Raw genomic sequence first — 15,732 nt, 5'->3', positions numbered from 1 at the left:
TGACCGTTGGTTGTGCCTACAAAAGGAAAAGGTTTCTGCGCCAACCTTCGGCAGCAGAATCGATAACTCAGTTGATTGGAGACGCAACTTCGTACGAACCGAATGTACTCAGCACGGTCAAGCTAACTCTACACTCGTGAGTTTGGACCCATGGAGAGTGGTGACGCAATTCGAGTGCCTGAGAAGTTATCTCCTAACCTACAAATTATGTGGTGGGTAAGAAACTTTCCACCAAACAAGATAGCGAGAGTCAGTACAAACCAACGAGTTTTGGGGAAATCTCACATGACCGTGTCGTGTGGCAAAAAGAACGGTGTCCGACTTTGTTCTGTTCATGGCCGTGAACGATGGATCCATTGAGCCACTAACCAATGTAAACAGAATATATGAAACCTTTTCCTCGCCGGCAACCTTATGCTAACGCAAACAGAGGCGGGTTGACGGAAGCTGAAATGTAACCCCACGGGCTGGACCTGTCCACGATACCTAGTGATCAAAAGATGACTTCATTGATGTTTGGACTGCCAAAGCGGGCGCATACCGTTTCGGGGGATGGCGCCTCCTCCACTAAATCTTGCAGTGGCCTGTAGAGGTATGCGTTGAGGAAGGCGCCATAGTAACCGGGCCACGCAACGAAGCCTGCAAGAGTCGAGGAGTTGTATGCGCAAGAAGTGTCCATAATAACGAGAGTGATGCTGATAAGGTTAGGGGCAGTTTTTTCACCGAATCGGCGAACATGAGAAGTATCGTCGGCATCCCATCAGGGGCTGGCACGGAGGAGTGTACGTGTGCTAAGGGGTGATGTTGCGGTTGCTCTCAGCAGTCAAATATCGGGGAAGTTTCAGGAGTTTTTTAAGTTGATTTCCCACCTCCGTAAGACCCTGCATGCCCTGCCTTCGGCTGACCGCGAGCGGTGTAATCGTCGGGCATAGCCGCAGATCAGCATACAGCTTCGGCGACGCCTTGGGCTGTGTCACCAACCGCCCCCAGTGCCGCTAACAGTCCGCTGACCCGTGGTAAGAGACCAACAAATACAGGAGAATACCTTAATACCGTGCTCTGATCTCATTACTCTGCAATGCCGGGGGTACACTACGCGTATGTGTATCACGCGCAGGTGCGGCAGGCCGCCGGCTCTTGGCTTTCCCCCTCTGTAATACGGGGCACCGGCCTCGGACGTGCCAATGAGGAGGCTGGCAATGGTGCTACGTTGCCGATGTGGGGCGGTTTCTCCTTCTTTAGGGTTCTGCTATCTTCTTCAGGAGCCCGTTTAGAGGTTGTGCTTCGTGCTCTGGGATGTTTGTCAGGCGTGTTTTGTTTGGTTGAACTCGCTGCTGCATGTGGTGTGCACACGTGCTTGGTGCAGGTGCGGATGAGGGGGGGGGGGAGGGATCGGAGGGAGTTACGGGGGTCTTATTAGCGCTTTTGTGTCAGAGGTGTGTCCTCGACGTTGGTGGTTTCGTACGTTTTCGCACAGTGAATCCGGTGTCTCCGTTTTTGGTTTCCTTGCCCTTCCTGTGAGTTTCTTTGTGTTTACCATTTGCAGTTCTGTCAGCTGACACTAGCTGTGTTCGCGGGAGGGGGTAATTATATTTATCATCCACCGGGCCTCCGGGAGCTTGATGTAGTTATCTTTTGTTTTCCTTGCCCTCTGTTTGTTTGTTTACGATTTCGTCATAGGTACTGCTGAATGTGTTGGACTGTTGTCGGTGTCTGTAGGGTCCACATCCTTGTACTTTATACTGTCCCAGTGGTGGATTCACATGCTTCTTCAGGGTGTGTAGTTTGCAACTTTCATGCAGATTGCCTGAATCACTGGATTCATTAAATGTATCTACATTGTTTCCCACACTTTTTGTTTAATGGGTGTCGAAGGAGATTGATGTTAAGCTGGAGTGCTGATTTATTTTAGTTTTTTGGCTAGTACCGATTCAAAGTTATTTCGGTATCTCGCCTGTGGTGGTCTGTGTTGTACAGCTTCACTCTTACTGCGATTTGTTCGTTGCAGTGTGCTTTGGTGAGGGTATGCAGGAGAATTTCTCTTTCCCTTTTAGTATCTGTGGTGTTTGTTATTCGTACATTGTAACGTTTTCAATCCCACTTTATCATGCTTTGTTCTATATTGGTTCTTCTCGTGCCCTAACTTTTTTCTTTGCAACTGAATTAGTTACGAAGAGGAATATGGAGCTGTCAGCTGTACTTGAATCGAACGCGCAGAGATTCCTGGAAACCGAACAGCCTCTTAATGCTGTCCCACTCACCGCCATGCTGCGGGAGGTGAACCCCACTTCAGTCAAGTTTTCGCTTCTTCATGCGACAACGTTGCTTGCTGCCAGAGATTATGATCAAGCGTTTCGCATCGCTGCGGATGTGGCAAAGGATTTTGAGGGAAATATGCAGGCGGTGGCGATAGCTATGAAGTCGGCCTATGAATTAGGGGATGTGAGGGGGTGTTCCGCCTATGCAGAAAGACTGAAAGACAGTCCCTCCATGAACGTTGTGGCTTTGTGCTACCTTGGAAGGTGCGCTGAGCTTTCAGGAGACACAAAGCGTGCCGTTCATAACTATTGTGCGGCATTGGATATTGACCCGTTTTGTGGTGAGCCTATGAATGCACTGATTGAGAGAAGGCTCTTGGGTGTCAACGAGTTGCGTGACACTATAGAATCCTTACGGCTGCCACCCGAGGCCGAAGCACTGCGTGCTTCCTATTATGCTCGGTTACCAGGTGAATTTGTTCCCAAAGAGTTTGACAAGTATATTCCGAGGACCACCTTATTGTTACAAGCTGCCCGGACTGAGTATGAAAGAAATGATTTGCAACAGGCTTTGAGTTTGACTACCAGCTTGTTAAAAATCTCACCATTTAATAGAGAATGTGTTTGCTTGCATCTTTCCATTCTTGTAGATATGAAAGCCACCTCAAAGCTGTTTGACGTGGCTCACCTACTTTGCAGCAGCAAACCCCATGCCGAACTTGCAGTTTATGCTGTTGGTTGTTTCCACTTTTCTTTATCCAACTATGAGCGTGCCGGCCGATTTTTCACCAGGGCGACGGAATTAGATGCCTCCTTTGCAGAGGCGTGGATTGCGTATGGTCACTGTTATGCGAAATTAGAGGAAGGAGAGCAGGCACTGATTGTGTACAGACGTGCGATGAACTTCTTCCCCGGACTACCTTGTTGCAGCACGTTTGTTGGCATGCAATATGGTCGAGCCCATCAGTGGAGACTGGCGTCGCACTTCCTCGAGGAGGCTAAGAAGGCGATGCCCAACGACCCCTTGGTACTAAACGAGATTGGCGTTTTGTACATGCGAACCCAACGGGTTGATAAGGCCCGTGAAATGCTTGAAGAGGCCTACAAATCCCTTGTTAATCCTGAAAATGCATCAGAGCACAGAGACTGTATCATTTTTAATTTGGCAACTGTCTACAGAAAGCTTCAGTGTTACAAACAGGCGATTGCCTTCTACACCCTCTATGTCAAATGTCGTCCGAGCGCAAGCCACGGCCACTGCGCTCTAGCATTTACACATCATTTGATGGGTGACATGAAAATGGCTATCGCCCATTATCATACTGCTCTGAGTATTAAGGCTGATTCGTTTTGCCGGGATATGCTGGATCGGGCACTGGCAACAGAGTTTGGGGAGGCGTCGCATGGCTTCGCGAAGAGAATTGAAGAGTCATTGTGTTCTCCTTCCCCCGACGATATATCGTTTTTGGCTGCCTCTCGAACCCTTCGATCTGACCCAACTGCAACATCTAGCAAGGATCATTCTCATCACCCAAGCGTTGGACGGAGTCTGTTCTTCTCCGCGTGATCTTGTAAGTTCAAAAATTTTCGTTTGGAAACACTGTTACCTGTTAGCAATCGTTCCTACCATGTGTATGAGTTGTGTTATGTTTTCGTTGTACAGGGAACGCAAGAGTGGGCGCAATTCGCGAGTTCGTTGCATGAGGTGCAAATGTGCTCACCAAACAAATTTGTAACGTGTAATTGTTATATAACACCATGAAAACTCTGTTTTCGCGGCGTGGACGTGAGACATGTCTCTTTGTGTATTTTTCTTTTCCCCCTTCTTTAATATTCAAAGTAGATATAATGCGTGGGGTAAGGGGTGTTAAGCGAAATCTGATAGTGCGAGAATAAAGGATTGTTGTCTATAAGCACGCACCCCATGCTGAATTCATTGAGAACAGGGGAGTACGATTCAATAAACAGATATTATTCTAAGTTATTGCATGAGACTGGCCTAATGTTGCGAAGCATTGGTCAATATCTACAACGTTACGGAAGTGTGTTCAACACACAGTCCGCGCATAGCGAAGCGAAATGAGCTGTGCGCACATGACCCAGTTTCCTCATAAGGAATTTGGGATATTTTGCTTGGTAGCCTGGAGTGTGGAATCAGCCCCTCCGCTGAGGCAGCACCGGGAATATGGCAGAATGAATATCCCGTGTTTTTGTTTTTGTTCTTCCGCAGACAAGATGTATGCTTGTGTAGCTGATTTTTGGTTTCCTTGGGATGTTTCCCTCCTTTCGTAGCTCTGGCGTTTACTGTGGATTTCACGTACATGGAACGTCGAATTGTGCATTTGCAACTTTCTGGAGCGAGAAAAACATGTTTGGGATGACTATCCGAATAACGTACCGCTTAAATGTAACATACGTGCAGATTTATAGTCGCCCCTTTACCTTTTCTTTTTAGTCGGATTTGAGGTAAGAGGGAAACGGTAGGGAAACATCTACCTTTTGTTTTGTTTTTCTATTTCCCCCGTTAAAGGGTATGTTCCGCTGGTCGTGGTGTCGGTTGATTATTTCGAAGGTCTCAGCTGAAAGCTATGTCGACTACCTCCAGAATTCTGATCGAGAGTTGCCTGCACTAAGTGAGATATTTCCGCGTCACGGAACAGGTACCGGAGAGCTCGTCAAGTTTCATTCGCTTCTTTGTGAAGCCATGAAAGATCACAACTTCAATTACGTGGGTATTAAGGTTGTTCCCCCAACTTCACCACCCCTTCAGTGTTTGAGAGCCACAGAGCCGGTGTGTGTTCCCATTTTTTCTAACTCTTTCCAGGGTTCTGTTTTTTCGGCAAAACAACACCGAATACAATTTGTTGAACCACTTTTCGTTATTCGTCTCGGTCGTGACCCCCCGACCCAACTCACAGCCAACACAGTGCCAGCTGTTTGTGACGCTTTTTTCCCCGGTGTGGAGTTCGTCGGGTCACGGTATCCCTTTTATCCTCCCCATACAACAGGGTTCGCAGCGGATTTGGGTGGGTGCGTAGCTGTACACCTTGGTGAGGCTGTGAGTTTGGGGAGTGCGTCCCTTGAATCGCTGGGCGATACCAACTTTGTAGTAACTCGCCGAGAAGAGCCTATACAAGTAGGTGCTGGAAAGAATTGCTTGGGCGGACCAGGTGCGGCAGTAGCTTTAGCAGTTTCTTACGCTGCTTCAATGGGTTGGCCCCTTCGAGAAAAGCACTACATTTTTTGCAGCGGTGTGGGGTCACGATCCCCTGCCCTTGCAGGAGAATACAAGGTTAATTATGGTGCATATGGCAGTGTTTCTGCGTCCTTAACCTGAGAATGAGGGATGCCAGGACTTTCCATGAGTTTTTACTTTTTTTCAGATACTCATGACATTTACATCTTTACCTTCACTTTTTTTTTAAACCAGACCCAGCACCCGCATTTTGGCTGTTTAATCTTGTTGTTGTTGTTGTTGTTGTGTGGTATGGCGTCGGCACTTATATAGTGCGAGATAATGATAAGTTAACGAAATGAATGCTGGTGCTCTCTCTATCTGAGCAGATAAGAGTGAAGGTGAACCTCACTGTTGTGTCGAAGCCGATATGGGTCGGTGGACTTCTAGGGGATACAGTTGGATTGACGTATTTGAGGGTCGGTCTCCCCAGGCAATTTACCCGTGGAAGAATCATTATTTGGAAGTAGATTGCTTATCCGTTTCCGTACCTGGTAGTGCGATCTGGATAAAGGAATGTTTACATTTTAGGATGAAGGGATGTCATCGTTGTTGCGACTTGGACCGCGCTTTGTCGCTGAAATTAGTGAACGAGTCGACTTGTATATAAGAATTTTAATCGTTGTAAGGTTATGGTCTCGTATGCAGTGATGCCTCACGATGAAGTTGCACCGCACGGTATTTACTTTATTCATCTTGTTTACATAAATGTACTTACCTTTTTTGTTCTCAAGAAATGGTTGAGTTTGTCACGATGGACGGTAGTTGAATGGACCGAAGCTCCCATTACGATGCGGCTTTGACTGAGTTACCAGGGAGCGGGTAAGAGTGTGTTGCTGGATAAATGTGTTACAGAGATCAGCCTTCTTGCTTCTAGATTGATTTGTTTGCTGCCAAAATTCGGCGAAGACAGGCTTACAGAGTGTATGTTATCCCAAATGCTGCTCTGACAATCGCTGCGTTCCCCCCACATCCACTTCGCTTTGTTGAAGTGCTACCGCTTCTTTATAGGAGATTGCTTGTCACAAAAGAGCCAGCAGATGTCTTTAGTTGAAAGTCAGAAGGACATGGCTGACCTCTTACCGTGTAACGAGGAGTGTGGAGGCGATTACGGAAGATACTCGTTTGGTCAAACAGACACTGAAGTGATCGTTAAGGTTCCACTGCCGTCTGACACACCCACAAAGATGATTAATGTGGACGTAAAAGTTTCCTCGTTAACAATAGGCATGAAGGGTCAATCACCCTTGATTTCTGGTGACCTGTACAAACCAGTGAAAGTAGACGAATGTACGTGGTGTGTGGAGGATAAAAGTGTGCTTGTGGTGACTTTGGTGAAAACGAACGCCCAGTACGAAGAGTGGTGGCCATGTGTCACAACTAATGAGAGACAAATAGACATGAAGACTTTCAGGCCACCGAGCAAACATATCTCCGAACTCGACGACAGCGCACGGGCCACGATCGCGAAAATGATGTTTGATCAGCGACAAAAAGCGTTAAATTTACCTTCTAGCGACGAGTTGCGCCTCCGGGAATTGATGCAGCGTGGTGGTACCTCTAACTAACGGTATTGTCCCTTTTGTTCCCCATTTCCCTCTCAACGGAGGTGTCGGCCTTTTCCACCGGGGGGGGGGGGGGGGGGGGGAGAATACTGTCACTTCACTTGTTGCTTTTTTTTCTTTTTTGATTGCGTCGGAGAGATCGTCATTTCTGAATCTCACTTTGTTTTAATTTTTTTTGCCCTCTTTTTGGGATGTGGGGAGAAGATCTTCTGAGCCATGACAGGTGCGGATAGGTTTAACAGCCGGAGCTTGGTTAAGGCGCTTGACCACCCGGAACCTTTTGAGGATTGGCTTCAGGGCACACGTTATATGCAAAAGTATTTGCTTTCCTTGAAATTTCAAACGTGTCGGGCACCGTACGTCCCGACGAGGCAGGAACATTCGAAGGCCTCCTACCTCACTATGTCAAAACGGAAGTGTGTCGACGGAAGTCAGCGTTCTAGGAAGGCCGATGAGTTAACCACTGAGACCACAGGGGCCGCGGTTGGTGTCGCCACGCCCCTACAGCACGCTGCCTCTGCGGGAGGAGATTCACAAGGTAGTGTGAGAAAGCACAGTGCACCGCAAAGGAAAGGACGCAAAAGTAGTGACAACTGTGCAGATACGGCCGCTGTGGACGGTGTTGCTTCGTGCGATAGAGACTTGCGGGGTAGTCTGCTGCGCTCATACAACAGAATAAAGGGAACGTACACGTCTTCATTTCCTGCCATGCTTACCCCTTACCGGCGCTCGTATTGGACGTATAAACAGAGAGAGATGACCAAAGATAGTTATTCAGGTGGTAGTGGGGGACCGGCGGTAACAGGAGAGTGCGTATCTGGTGGGTCTGATCCACAGCAGAAATCTAAACGCTGCCCTGCTGGGGCTCGGAGTGACGGTTTGCCCTCGACGACTGAGAGGACCTTTCTTACGGGACCACCGCGCTTCTCTCCCACTCCGTTACCAGTCACGCTGAGAAGGAAGCGATGAAGTACCGTCTGAATATTGTGTTTCATGTAAATGATTGTGTGTGCTATAGATGTAATCGTTAGTTCCCCCTACTTTTCTTTTTTAGTGACATTTTGAATGATTAAAAAAAATGCGTTGGTAGTTTACGTTTTCTCGTATCTGGTGGCCGTGCTATGTTGTGTGTTGTGTAGTTGGCATTTTAAAAAATTTCGCTGCCTGATCCGCTGAATGTTGGTTTCTTCTTTCTTGCTAGTTTTCCAAGGTTCTCAACATGGGGAAGGTCCACGGATCGCTGGCCCGTGCCGGCAAGGTGAAAAACCAGACGCCGAAGGTTAGCAAGCAGGAGAAGAAGAAGCAGCCCCGGGGGCGTGCCTTCAAGCGCCTGAAGTACACTCAGCGTTACCTTGCCAAGACGCTGAAAGCTGGCGAGAAGCTCCGTATGAACAAACAGCCGCCTGGAAAGGCCGGCTAAGCGGGAAATCTGCCGCGGAAAACAACGTGCATAATTTTTTTTCCTCCTTGCCCTTGTTTTTTTTCTTTCAGTATTCGGGTGCATATCATCCTGTGAACATTGTTGAAAATATCTAACTTTCTCGTAAGTGGTTGTATTTACGAAGTCGCCTCCAATTGGGTTGCGCACTTCGCACGTGCTGCGCTTAAAGATTCTATCACCTTTACTTTTTTTATTTTTTACCCTACTTATCACAGGTCTCACTGTAAAAGCAGCAAGGCAAGATATGGGGAAGGTCCACGGATCGCTGGCCCGCGCCGGCAAGGTGAAAAACCAGACGCCGAAGGTTAGCAAGCAGGAGAAGAAGAAGCAGCCCCGGGGGCGTGCCTTCAAGCGCCTGAAGTACACTCAGCGTTACCTTGCCAAGACGTTGAAACCTGGCGAGAAGCTCCGTATGAACAAACAGCCGCCTGGAAAGGCCGGCTAAGCGGGAAATCTGCTACGGGAGACGCAATACATTATTTAGCTTACTGTGTGCGGTATCACTGCCGCTTTTTTTTGAATTTTTTCCCTACTTTCACTTGACCACTTCTGAAAAAAATCTGAAAGTCATAAGGATAGGTGAATTCACACGTTTGCCTGCTTGTACTGGCTTGTGTCTGTGCTACCGCTTTTGAAATCCGATGAAGCTCAGTTGCCTTCTGTTTTTTCTACTTTCTCTTTTGGGGTATGTTACGTCCCGTTAAATTGTCCGTTCCACTTTCTCAGGGTGGGAGACATGGGTTTGTGCAATTCTAAAAGTTTTGAGAGAGATCAACTAGCTCCCCCACCGGGAAACCGCTTAAGTGATGAGTCCCAACGTCAAGGTGGTGGATATAAGAACCACTCGAACCCGGCGGCTTACGAGCACCAGACAGGTGCAGAGCAATATCTTAAGACTTTTCTGAGAAGCGTGGAGTCAGTTTTGAGTGAGCGTTTCACCTTTCATTCCCAGGAGGAGCGTGACGCAGTTTCTTTGAGTTTCATGAATTCGTGCGCTGAGATCACACGCACGAAGTTTCGGTTGAAGATGGAAACGGTGGTGGAAATAATTTCTAAAATTGCGGAGAGGGAAAAACTGAAGACCATATCTGAGACGCTCCCTTCGGTTAAAGAGTTTTATGTGGATGCTGGCTTCTTCCGTCTGCTTAACACATGGATGAGTAGCGGTGGCAGCCCTGCCAACCAATGCACCACAAGTTCAGAAAAGTATGTGACTGAGGGCAAAGACGTGAAGCGAGATTCCAGGGCACCGACCAACTTCGCCTCGGTGCTGATTGATCACCTTAACTCCGCATCTCTGATTCCCACGATGGATCTGTTTCCGCGTTTTGCAGAGGGCGGTGAGGTGATGACTCTAGAGCAATTTGGGAAGTTTGTGACTGTTACCCAAGGCAATGAACGTGCCGACGCCCAGATTGTAGAGAAGTACAACCACCGTTTCGGTGGCATAGTTCACAGGTACAACTTCAATACGTATTTGATGGGGTTGATGACCAACAACGCGTTAGACCCCTCGCGCACAACAAGTGTTTGGCAAGACATGACACAGCCGCTGACTCGATATCTGATAAAAACCATACGTATTGAAAGTGAAAGTGACCTCCAGCGGGCGCTTTCTGACAACTCCAGAGCGTTCGTCTTAAAAATAAAAAGGAATAGCGAAGGTGTGCTCTGCAGTGGAAGCTGCCCCTTGACGTGCATCATAGAGGGTATCAAGACAAGTGGTTTCTCGACTATCCCATACCCTATTATTCTGTGTCTATCCCCACCAAATACATTGCCGGTACAACTGAAGGATGAGCTAGCTGAAATACTGAGCAAGGGGCTTGGTACGATGTTAGCAAAGGGGCTCATGTTCGAGGGTGCTATCATTAGCGATCCAAAATTCAGCCCCGCTGCTCAACGGAAGAAGGTGCTCGTACTTGGATACCAAAGTCCGTTGAAGCCATTTGTCGGAAGTCTGATGGCGGACATGAACAGAGATGGCTTGGGTGTGCGCGTGACGGATGTTGTTACAGGAACTCCAGCAGCGAAGGCAGGAGTATCGAAAGATGACTGGTTTACTCATATTAATGGTGAAGCCATCATAAATAAGCAACACTTACGCGAGCAACTGGAAAAACTGGAATTAGGCGAAGAATTTACGTTGAAGAGGGAGAATTTGGACGAGCTAAAGATTGTGGTGGGGGGAGCTGTCGATAGGGAAGACAAAAGCGAGTCTGCGGCTTTGTCCGACCTCTTATTCTTGAAGTATGCAAAGAAGAAAACAAACCTCAAACCATGGGAGGTGGTAGTTCTTACGGCCGATGTACTTCCTTCTTTAAAACCGAACCAGGACAGTCTTGATGACCACTTTGCATTTTTCTCTGACGTCGACGAGCACAGCAGCGAGCAATGCATTGGGATTGCCACTCAGATGGGGGTTCAGTTGATAGACCACGGGAATTCAAGAGAGGGAGGGCTATGGGCCCAAGGTCGGTTTGTAGACAATGGGCGGAGCGGGTATCTCATCAAAAACAACACAAATGGAAAATTAACAACGAGTGTTTCGGTGGATATCCTTGCTGGCCCCCAAGAGATCAAGGGGCTACCCCTCTCGAGTAGCACGGCGCGAGTGTATGGCGCTGGGAAAGCAAGTGTAAAGGGCAGTAAAATTGTTTTTGAAGGATGTAATGAAACAACAGTTGCGGTGATTGACTGCAAGTTTGTACAGGATAGCTCTTCGTTTGATTTCACTACTGCATTTCCTCCCCTACTGTTGCGCTCTGGATACCGCGTTCTGCGCTTGGAGCAGACCGGTGGCCTTACAAGGTTCGACGAGTGCGCACTTGGTGCTCACTGCCTAGTTTCCTGGAACAAGGCGGCCTAAGTGGGGTGAGATGGCGTTACGTATGCTAACAAATTCGCAATGTACGTAGGCCGCTCGTTTTAGGTGACGACGGGCGTTGCCAATCGGGAGTGTAAGCGTAGAATTTGTTGTATAAGGAAGTGCATGGAGTATGGAAAAGGATGGGAGGGTGAAATTGGGGTTTAGGGGGTTTTCGTTGCTTTTATATACTTGATGGTAACGACAAACATTGGGGCCAAGGGAATGGGAGGAATCAATAGGTGTTGCGGAGGTATGTTGTTTGTCTTGTACGTGTTCTATTCTTGGTGCCATGGATGACGTGAAATTGGAATTCAAAGCGATAGAAGGCGGAGTGTAGGGTTTCCCGGATGGAGGAAATGAAATGTTTCCTTCCCCCGGGGTTAGATTCCTTTCCTTTGATTTCGTCACAGTTAGAAAAGGAAGCAAGACCAAAAGACGTTGGGGTGAGGCAACCACGAATACTTCCGTATTTTTTGTCACCCTGTGAGGTGGGAATCCACGAATCACGGTAAATAGGAGGGTCGTGATAGTGGTGCTAAACGGAGGGAGGAATATTAACTCTACTTTCGGTTTTTCCCTTCAGTCTACCGCGGTTGATGAGCCGCGCATAATTTGCGCACATATGCGAGGGCGGGAAAAACGCACGTTTCTCTTTTACTCCCTCTTTCAAATTTCTTTATGAGTCTACCCGGAACTTTCGGTACCCGGAAGGTTACAAAACGCCTGCAACTCCCCCTTTCCTAGGCGGTAAGAACCTGGGACATCGTTTTGATTACCATTTGGTGTGTGTGCATCGCACTTTTAGGACCATATGTTTCGGTCGACCCGCCCCCGGTCGGTGGGCTATACACCTGTGAATCCTGACACCTCGCCAATGGTTGCCTACAGTCAGTATCATTGGCATTACAATCTTCCCCAGGGAATGGAACGGCCGCATTCAGTAAACCGAACTTTCGCGGCACCGTTTCAGAGCAACCACTCGTTGGTTAACAAGTATCGTGGTGTGTGGATTGAATTTGATATGCACCCCGCTTTTAGTGTTGCACTGGAGCCACAGTTACGGAAGCTACCGCGTGGTCGCACCCTACCAAAAACCCCTGCTGAAGAGGTCATTGCAGATTATACGGCTTTGGCACCTCTAGTGGACGATGAGAAGACGAGAGATCTTTGGTTGGCTAAGGTCTTTCAGCACTGCGCCTTCCAGAGATGTGGCGGCGCTATGGAGCTGTGGGAACGATACTGTCACCAGCGCTTTACCGCGGAAGGTGCCACCGCAAAACCCCCTCTTTCGTTAGTTAAATCTGTACTTTTTTACTGCAACAAGACAGACAACAGTGGCTGGAGGGCACTGTTTGATCGCTGTTTGAAGGATGGGTGGAACTACACCCCACTTTTCGACACAGCGCAGTGGAGTTTTATGTTAAAGAGCATTGGGCGCATGGGGGATGAGGACGGTGTTCGGGCTGTCCTGGAGGAGATGTTGGACGTGCAGGCTGATCTAGATCGTGTAGAGGCAAGGTCTGTTGTCATTGCACTTAATGCCGTTACAAACGCTGACGTCTATGAGTTCGTCAAGAAGTATTTGTTCAATTTTGGCGAGCGGAAAGTGAAGTTCTTGCGCACCACATATTCGGATCTCCGTGGGCATGGGGCGGGAAAGTTACGCATACCACTCAAGGAGAATGATAACATGTACTATCATGTTTGTTGGCACAGCAGCATTCGGTCCCCGCGACAATTTTCCCCGCGGCAGCTCTACTTCGACTACACTCCTTCAACACTGGGGTCAAGTTCGCACAATCCTAATGCAAAAATTGACGATATAGTGAAGGACAAAATAGAGAAGTGGAAGGCGGAAGGTCTTCTTCCTGAGGATTATGTCCACGAAGACCGTGTTTATGATCGCAGTGCTGCCTTCAAGAATGTTGCGCGCCAGGAGAAGTGGAAGAAGATGCCAAAGATTTTGAAGAGCAAAAGGATGGGTTACACGGGTGACCCGTGAGGAGGGGTACTCACACCTTCGCTGTCGCCCAGCAGTTTGGGGTCATCTATCCCTCTCTTTTCTCCGAGTTTTTCCTTAATCCTTCGGTGATAGGGTTTCCGTCAAAGAAAGGACCCTGATACCATTTTTTTTTATCGTTCCGGCACTGTGTTTCATCTGCTCGACCCCTTCCTGTCTTCTGTGTTGCCGGTTTAACCCGGCAGGGTCCGTTGATGTAGGGACAGGGCGCTGTTACAGATGGGTTTGGCTCCGTGCCGTGTTCAGGTGCCTCTTTTCTTCGCGAGTCTGCCCATATGAGTGTGAAGTGAAGGGTGAGAACTAATGGGTTGGCGAGTTGTTGTTTTACGGGTTGATTGCGCGTGCTCGGTAGGTTGTTGATAATAGACAATACACCCTCTTTTTCCTAGTTGTACACGGTGCATTAGGTTGGCAAGGGATCGACTTGCCGGTTACAGATCAACGGGTGCATACTTTGACCTTTCCCCCCTGTTCATCCCCTTTGATTTTCACTCAATGTAGTAGGCGTACTATCGTAGGATCGCAGAACTGTGGGGAGCTGGTGCCTGCGTTTCCACCAATTGGGGTCGAATGTGGCGGTTGTCGCGGTCCCTTCGTTCTAACTCTCTCCACAACCCTGGCCCTTTTTTGGATGGGGCCCTTCAACTAATAAAGCTTCATTTGGCCCATAAGAACGCTGCGGCGGACAAGAACACCAAAGCGTGCAGCGACATTGAGGGGGAGTTCCTTAGAGAGTTGGAAGCTTTCCGCCCGTGCTTTACTATGTCTTCTTCGCTTAAAGTCGCCAAGTTGTACACAAAGAAGCTGCATGGTGCATTATCATATTTCCAACTTTACGACGACCCGCTCATGCGGCAGTTAGATATGATAATAGGGAAGCAAACTATGCAGCCCAGTGCTGGCCGTCAACATGGGGTTTTCAAAGCGCCGGTAGCTGCTCGTCTTGATCCTTTCTTCTCTTTAGACGAACGGGAGGAAACAGTGCTGCCATCGGAGCTTCCTAACCCCCCCAAACCGGATCCTTCCACCCCACTCCGTGAGAGGGCTTTGAAGGTGCCTGCACAGCACCGCGGCCACTGGGTTCTTCGGGATCCGGATATTGCCATAACCCGTGAAGAGAGGCGGACGGACCCATGGTAAGGCGCGTACGCATGCATGGGTGGCTGAGGAAGGCATTGTCACAGCCCCACTAGATTCCCTTTTAATGTGTTTGTGGGGCCTCTCAAGGAGCAATTCGTTGGCGTTTCTAAGTTCATGTTCGGTTCTGGGGTTCCAGATAACTCACAGCAATGATGTTGGAAAGAATAATCTCTTTGTTCAACTAGAACCGGATCCCGCGGATGTGAGTGAGATTTTGGTGGGAAAGGTGGAAATGACTGCCCGCGTGCACCTGGTTCGTTTGATGTTTCGTCGGGTGCTCTTCAGGTGGTTGCTGCATTAGGGCAGTATGGTTGACGTTTGAGCGTGCAATTTCTTTACACAGTGTGGCACTGTTGTTTGAAACAACTTGGGGTTCACCTGGAGCGTTCCCCCAAATAAATATGCATGTTTACCATAAGCTCCTCGCCGCTGTGGGTGACGCGTAAATTTTGTCATGTGGTTATTGGGAATCAGGTAAGTTTTACGAGTATATTGGTAGTTGTGTTTAGTCCGGGGCGCTTTATCGTTGTGAACAAGACATACTCAAACTGATCTTCACCGCCCGTGAGTCGGGACTCTGGGAGCGCAGTTGAGGCACAAGTGTTCGCGGCGGATGGAGGGTGAAGTTGTTCCCCACCATTGCCAGCCTCCTCATTGGCACGTCCGAGGCCGGTGCCCCGTATTACAGAGGGGGAAAGCCAAGAGCCGGCGGCCTGCCGCACCTGCGCGTGATACACATACGCGTAGTGTACCCCCGGCATTGCAGAGTAATGAGATCAGAGCACGGTATTAAGGTATTCTCCTGTATTTGTTGGTCTCTTACCACGGGTCAGCGGACTGTTAGCGGCACTGGGGGCGGTTGGTGACACATACAGGTTATGGTCTCCGATATATCGCTAGCCGCTTTTTTTGGTTAATGAGTGTTTTGTGGTGATTCTATGTCAGGAATGTACCCGTGATACTTGGTCAATTATATGAGGTTGTGTCCACCGAAAAAAAAACAAACGCATCACTATTATGTTCACGTTATGGAATATCGTTGGTTGGATCGCCAACCTTTCCCGGATGATCATGGCGTTGTGTGCCAGCGACGACTAATGTCGGCGCATACGCACCCCAGGGTTGTTGAGTAATACTCTCCTTTCCCCACAAGGACATGCCAGCGGTTCATTGCTGCTTCCACGTGTCCTTCACCAAATTGTTT

At 48.5% G+C, this 15,732-nt stretch overlaps 9 protein-coding genes across 9 annotated transcripts, besides 5 other annotated features; all 9 read left to right on the top strand.

The window, feature by feature from the left end:
• Window positions 1–15,732: part of a sequence feature (sequence corresponds to BAC RPCI93-4M18) that runs on past both edges of the window.
• Window positions 970–1,205: a mobile genetic element.
• Tb927.6.2150 (cell division cycle protein 16, putative) lies at window positions 2,182–3,825 on the top strand (the record flags this gene model as incomplete). Its single annotated transcript, XM_840243.1, has 1 exon — window positions 2,182–3,825. One exon carries the CDS (start codon window positions 2,182–2,184, stop codon window positions 3,823–3,825), a length of 1,644 nt encoding a protein of 547 aa, XP_845336.1.
• Tb927.6.2140 (hypothetical protein, conserved) lies at window positions 4,792–5,595 on the top strand (the record flags this gene model as incomplete). The annotated part of the gene is made up of 1 exon (XM_840242.1): window positions 4,792–5,595. One exon carries the CDS (start codon window positions 4,792–4,794, stop codon window positions 5,593–5,595), a length of 804 nt encoding a protein of 267 aa, XP_845335.1.
• Window positions 5,719–5,740: a microsatellite.
• On the top strand, window positions 6,534–7,061 carry Tb927.6.2130 (nuclear movement protein, putative; the record flags this gene model as incomplete). The annotated part of the gene is made up of 1 exon (XM_840241.1): window positions 6,534–7,061. The coding sequence occupies one exon, from the start codon at window positions 6,534–6,536 to the stop codon at window positions 7,059–7,061; it is 528 nt and encodes a 175-aa protein (XP_845334.1).
• Window positions 7,121–7,141: a microsatellite.
• Window positions 7,275–8,027, top strand: Tb927.6.2120 (hypothetical protein, conserved; the record flags this gene model as incomplete). Its single annotated transcript, XM_840240.1, has 1 exon — window positions 7,275–8,027. The coding sequence occupies one exon, from the start codon at window positions 7,275–7,277 to the stop codon at window positions 8,025–8,027; it is 753 nt and encodes a 250-aa protein (XP_845333.1).
• On the top strand, window positions 8,278–8,478 carry Tb927.6.2110 (40S ribosomal protein S30, putative; the record flags this gene model as incomplete). Its single annotated transcript, XM_840239.1, has 1 exon — window positions 8,278–8,478. The coding sequence occupies one exon, from the start codon at window positions 8,278–8,280 to the stop codon at window positions 8,476–8,478; it is 201 nt and encodes a 66-aa protein (XP_845332.1).
• Window positions 8,744–8,944, top strand: Tb927.6.2100 (40S ribosomal protein S30, putative; the record flags this gene model as incomplete). Its single annotated transcript, XM_840238.1, has 1 exon — window positions 8,744–8,944. The coding sequence occupies one exon, from the start codon at window positions 8,744–8,746 to the stop codon at window positions 8,942–8,944; it is 201 nt and encodes a 66-aa protein (XP_845331.1).
• On the top strand, window positions 9,236–11,368 carry Tb927.6.2090 (hypothetical protein, conserved; the record flags this gene model as incomplete). Its single annotated transcript, XM_840237.1, has 1 exon — window positions 9,236–11,368. The coding sequence occupies one exon, from the start codon at window positions 9,236–9,238 to the stop codon at window positions 11,366–11,368; it is 2,133 nt and encodes a 710-aa protein (XP_845330.1).
• Tb927.6.2080 (hypothetical protein, conserved) lies at window positions 12,180–13,370 on the top strand (the record flags this gene model as incomplete). The annotated part of the gene is made up of 1 exon (XM_840236.1): window positions 12,180–13,370. One exon carries the CDS (start codon window positions 12,180–12,182, stop codon window positions 13,368–13,370), a length of 1,191 nt encoding a protein of 396 aa, XP_845329.1.
• On the top strand, window positions 13,959–14,528 carry Tb927.6.2070 (hypothetical protein, conserved; the record flags this gene model as incomplete). The annotated part of the gene is made up of 1 exon (XM_840235.1): window positions 13,959–14,528. The coding sequence occupies one exon, from the start codon at window positions 13,959–13,961 to the stop codon at window positions 14,526–14,528; it is 570 nt and encodes a 189-aa protein (XP_845328.1).
• Window positions 15,163–15,398: a mobile genetic element.

Source organism: Trypanosoma brucei, chromosome 6 (assembly GCF_000002445.2).
Source record: "Trypanosoma brucei brucei TREU927 chromosome 6, complete sequence".
In the NCBI taxonomy this organism is placed as follows: Eukaryota; Euglenozoa; class Kinetoplastea; order Trypanosomatida; family Trypanosomatidae; genus Trypanosoma; species Trypanosoma brucei.
Note: the sequence above shows the minus strand (reverse complement) of the source record. Positions and strands in the feature narration are given on the sequence as shown.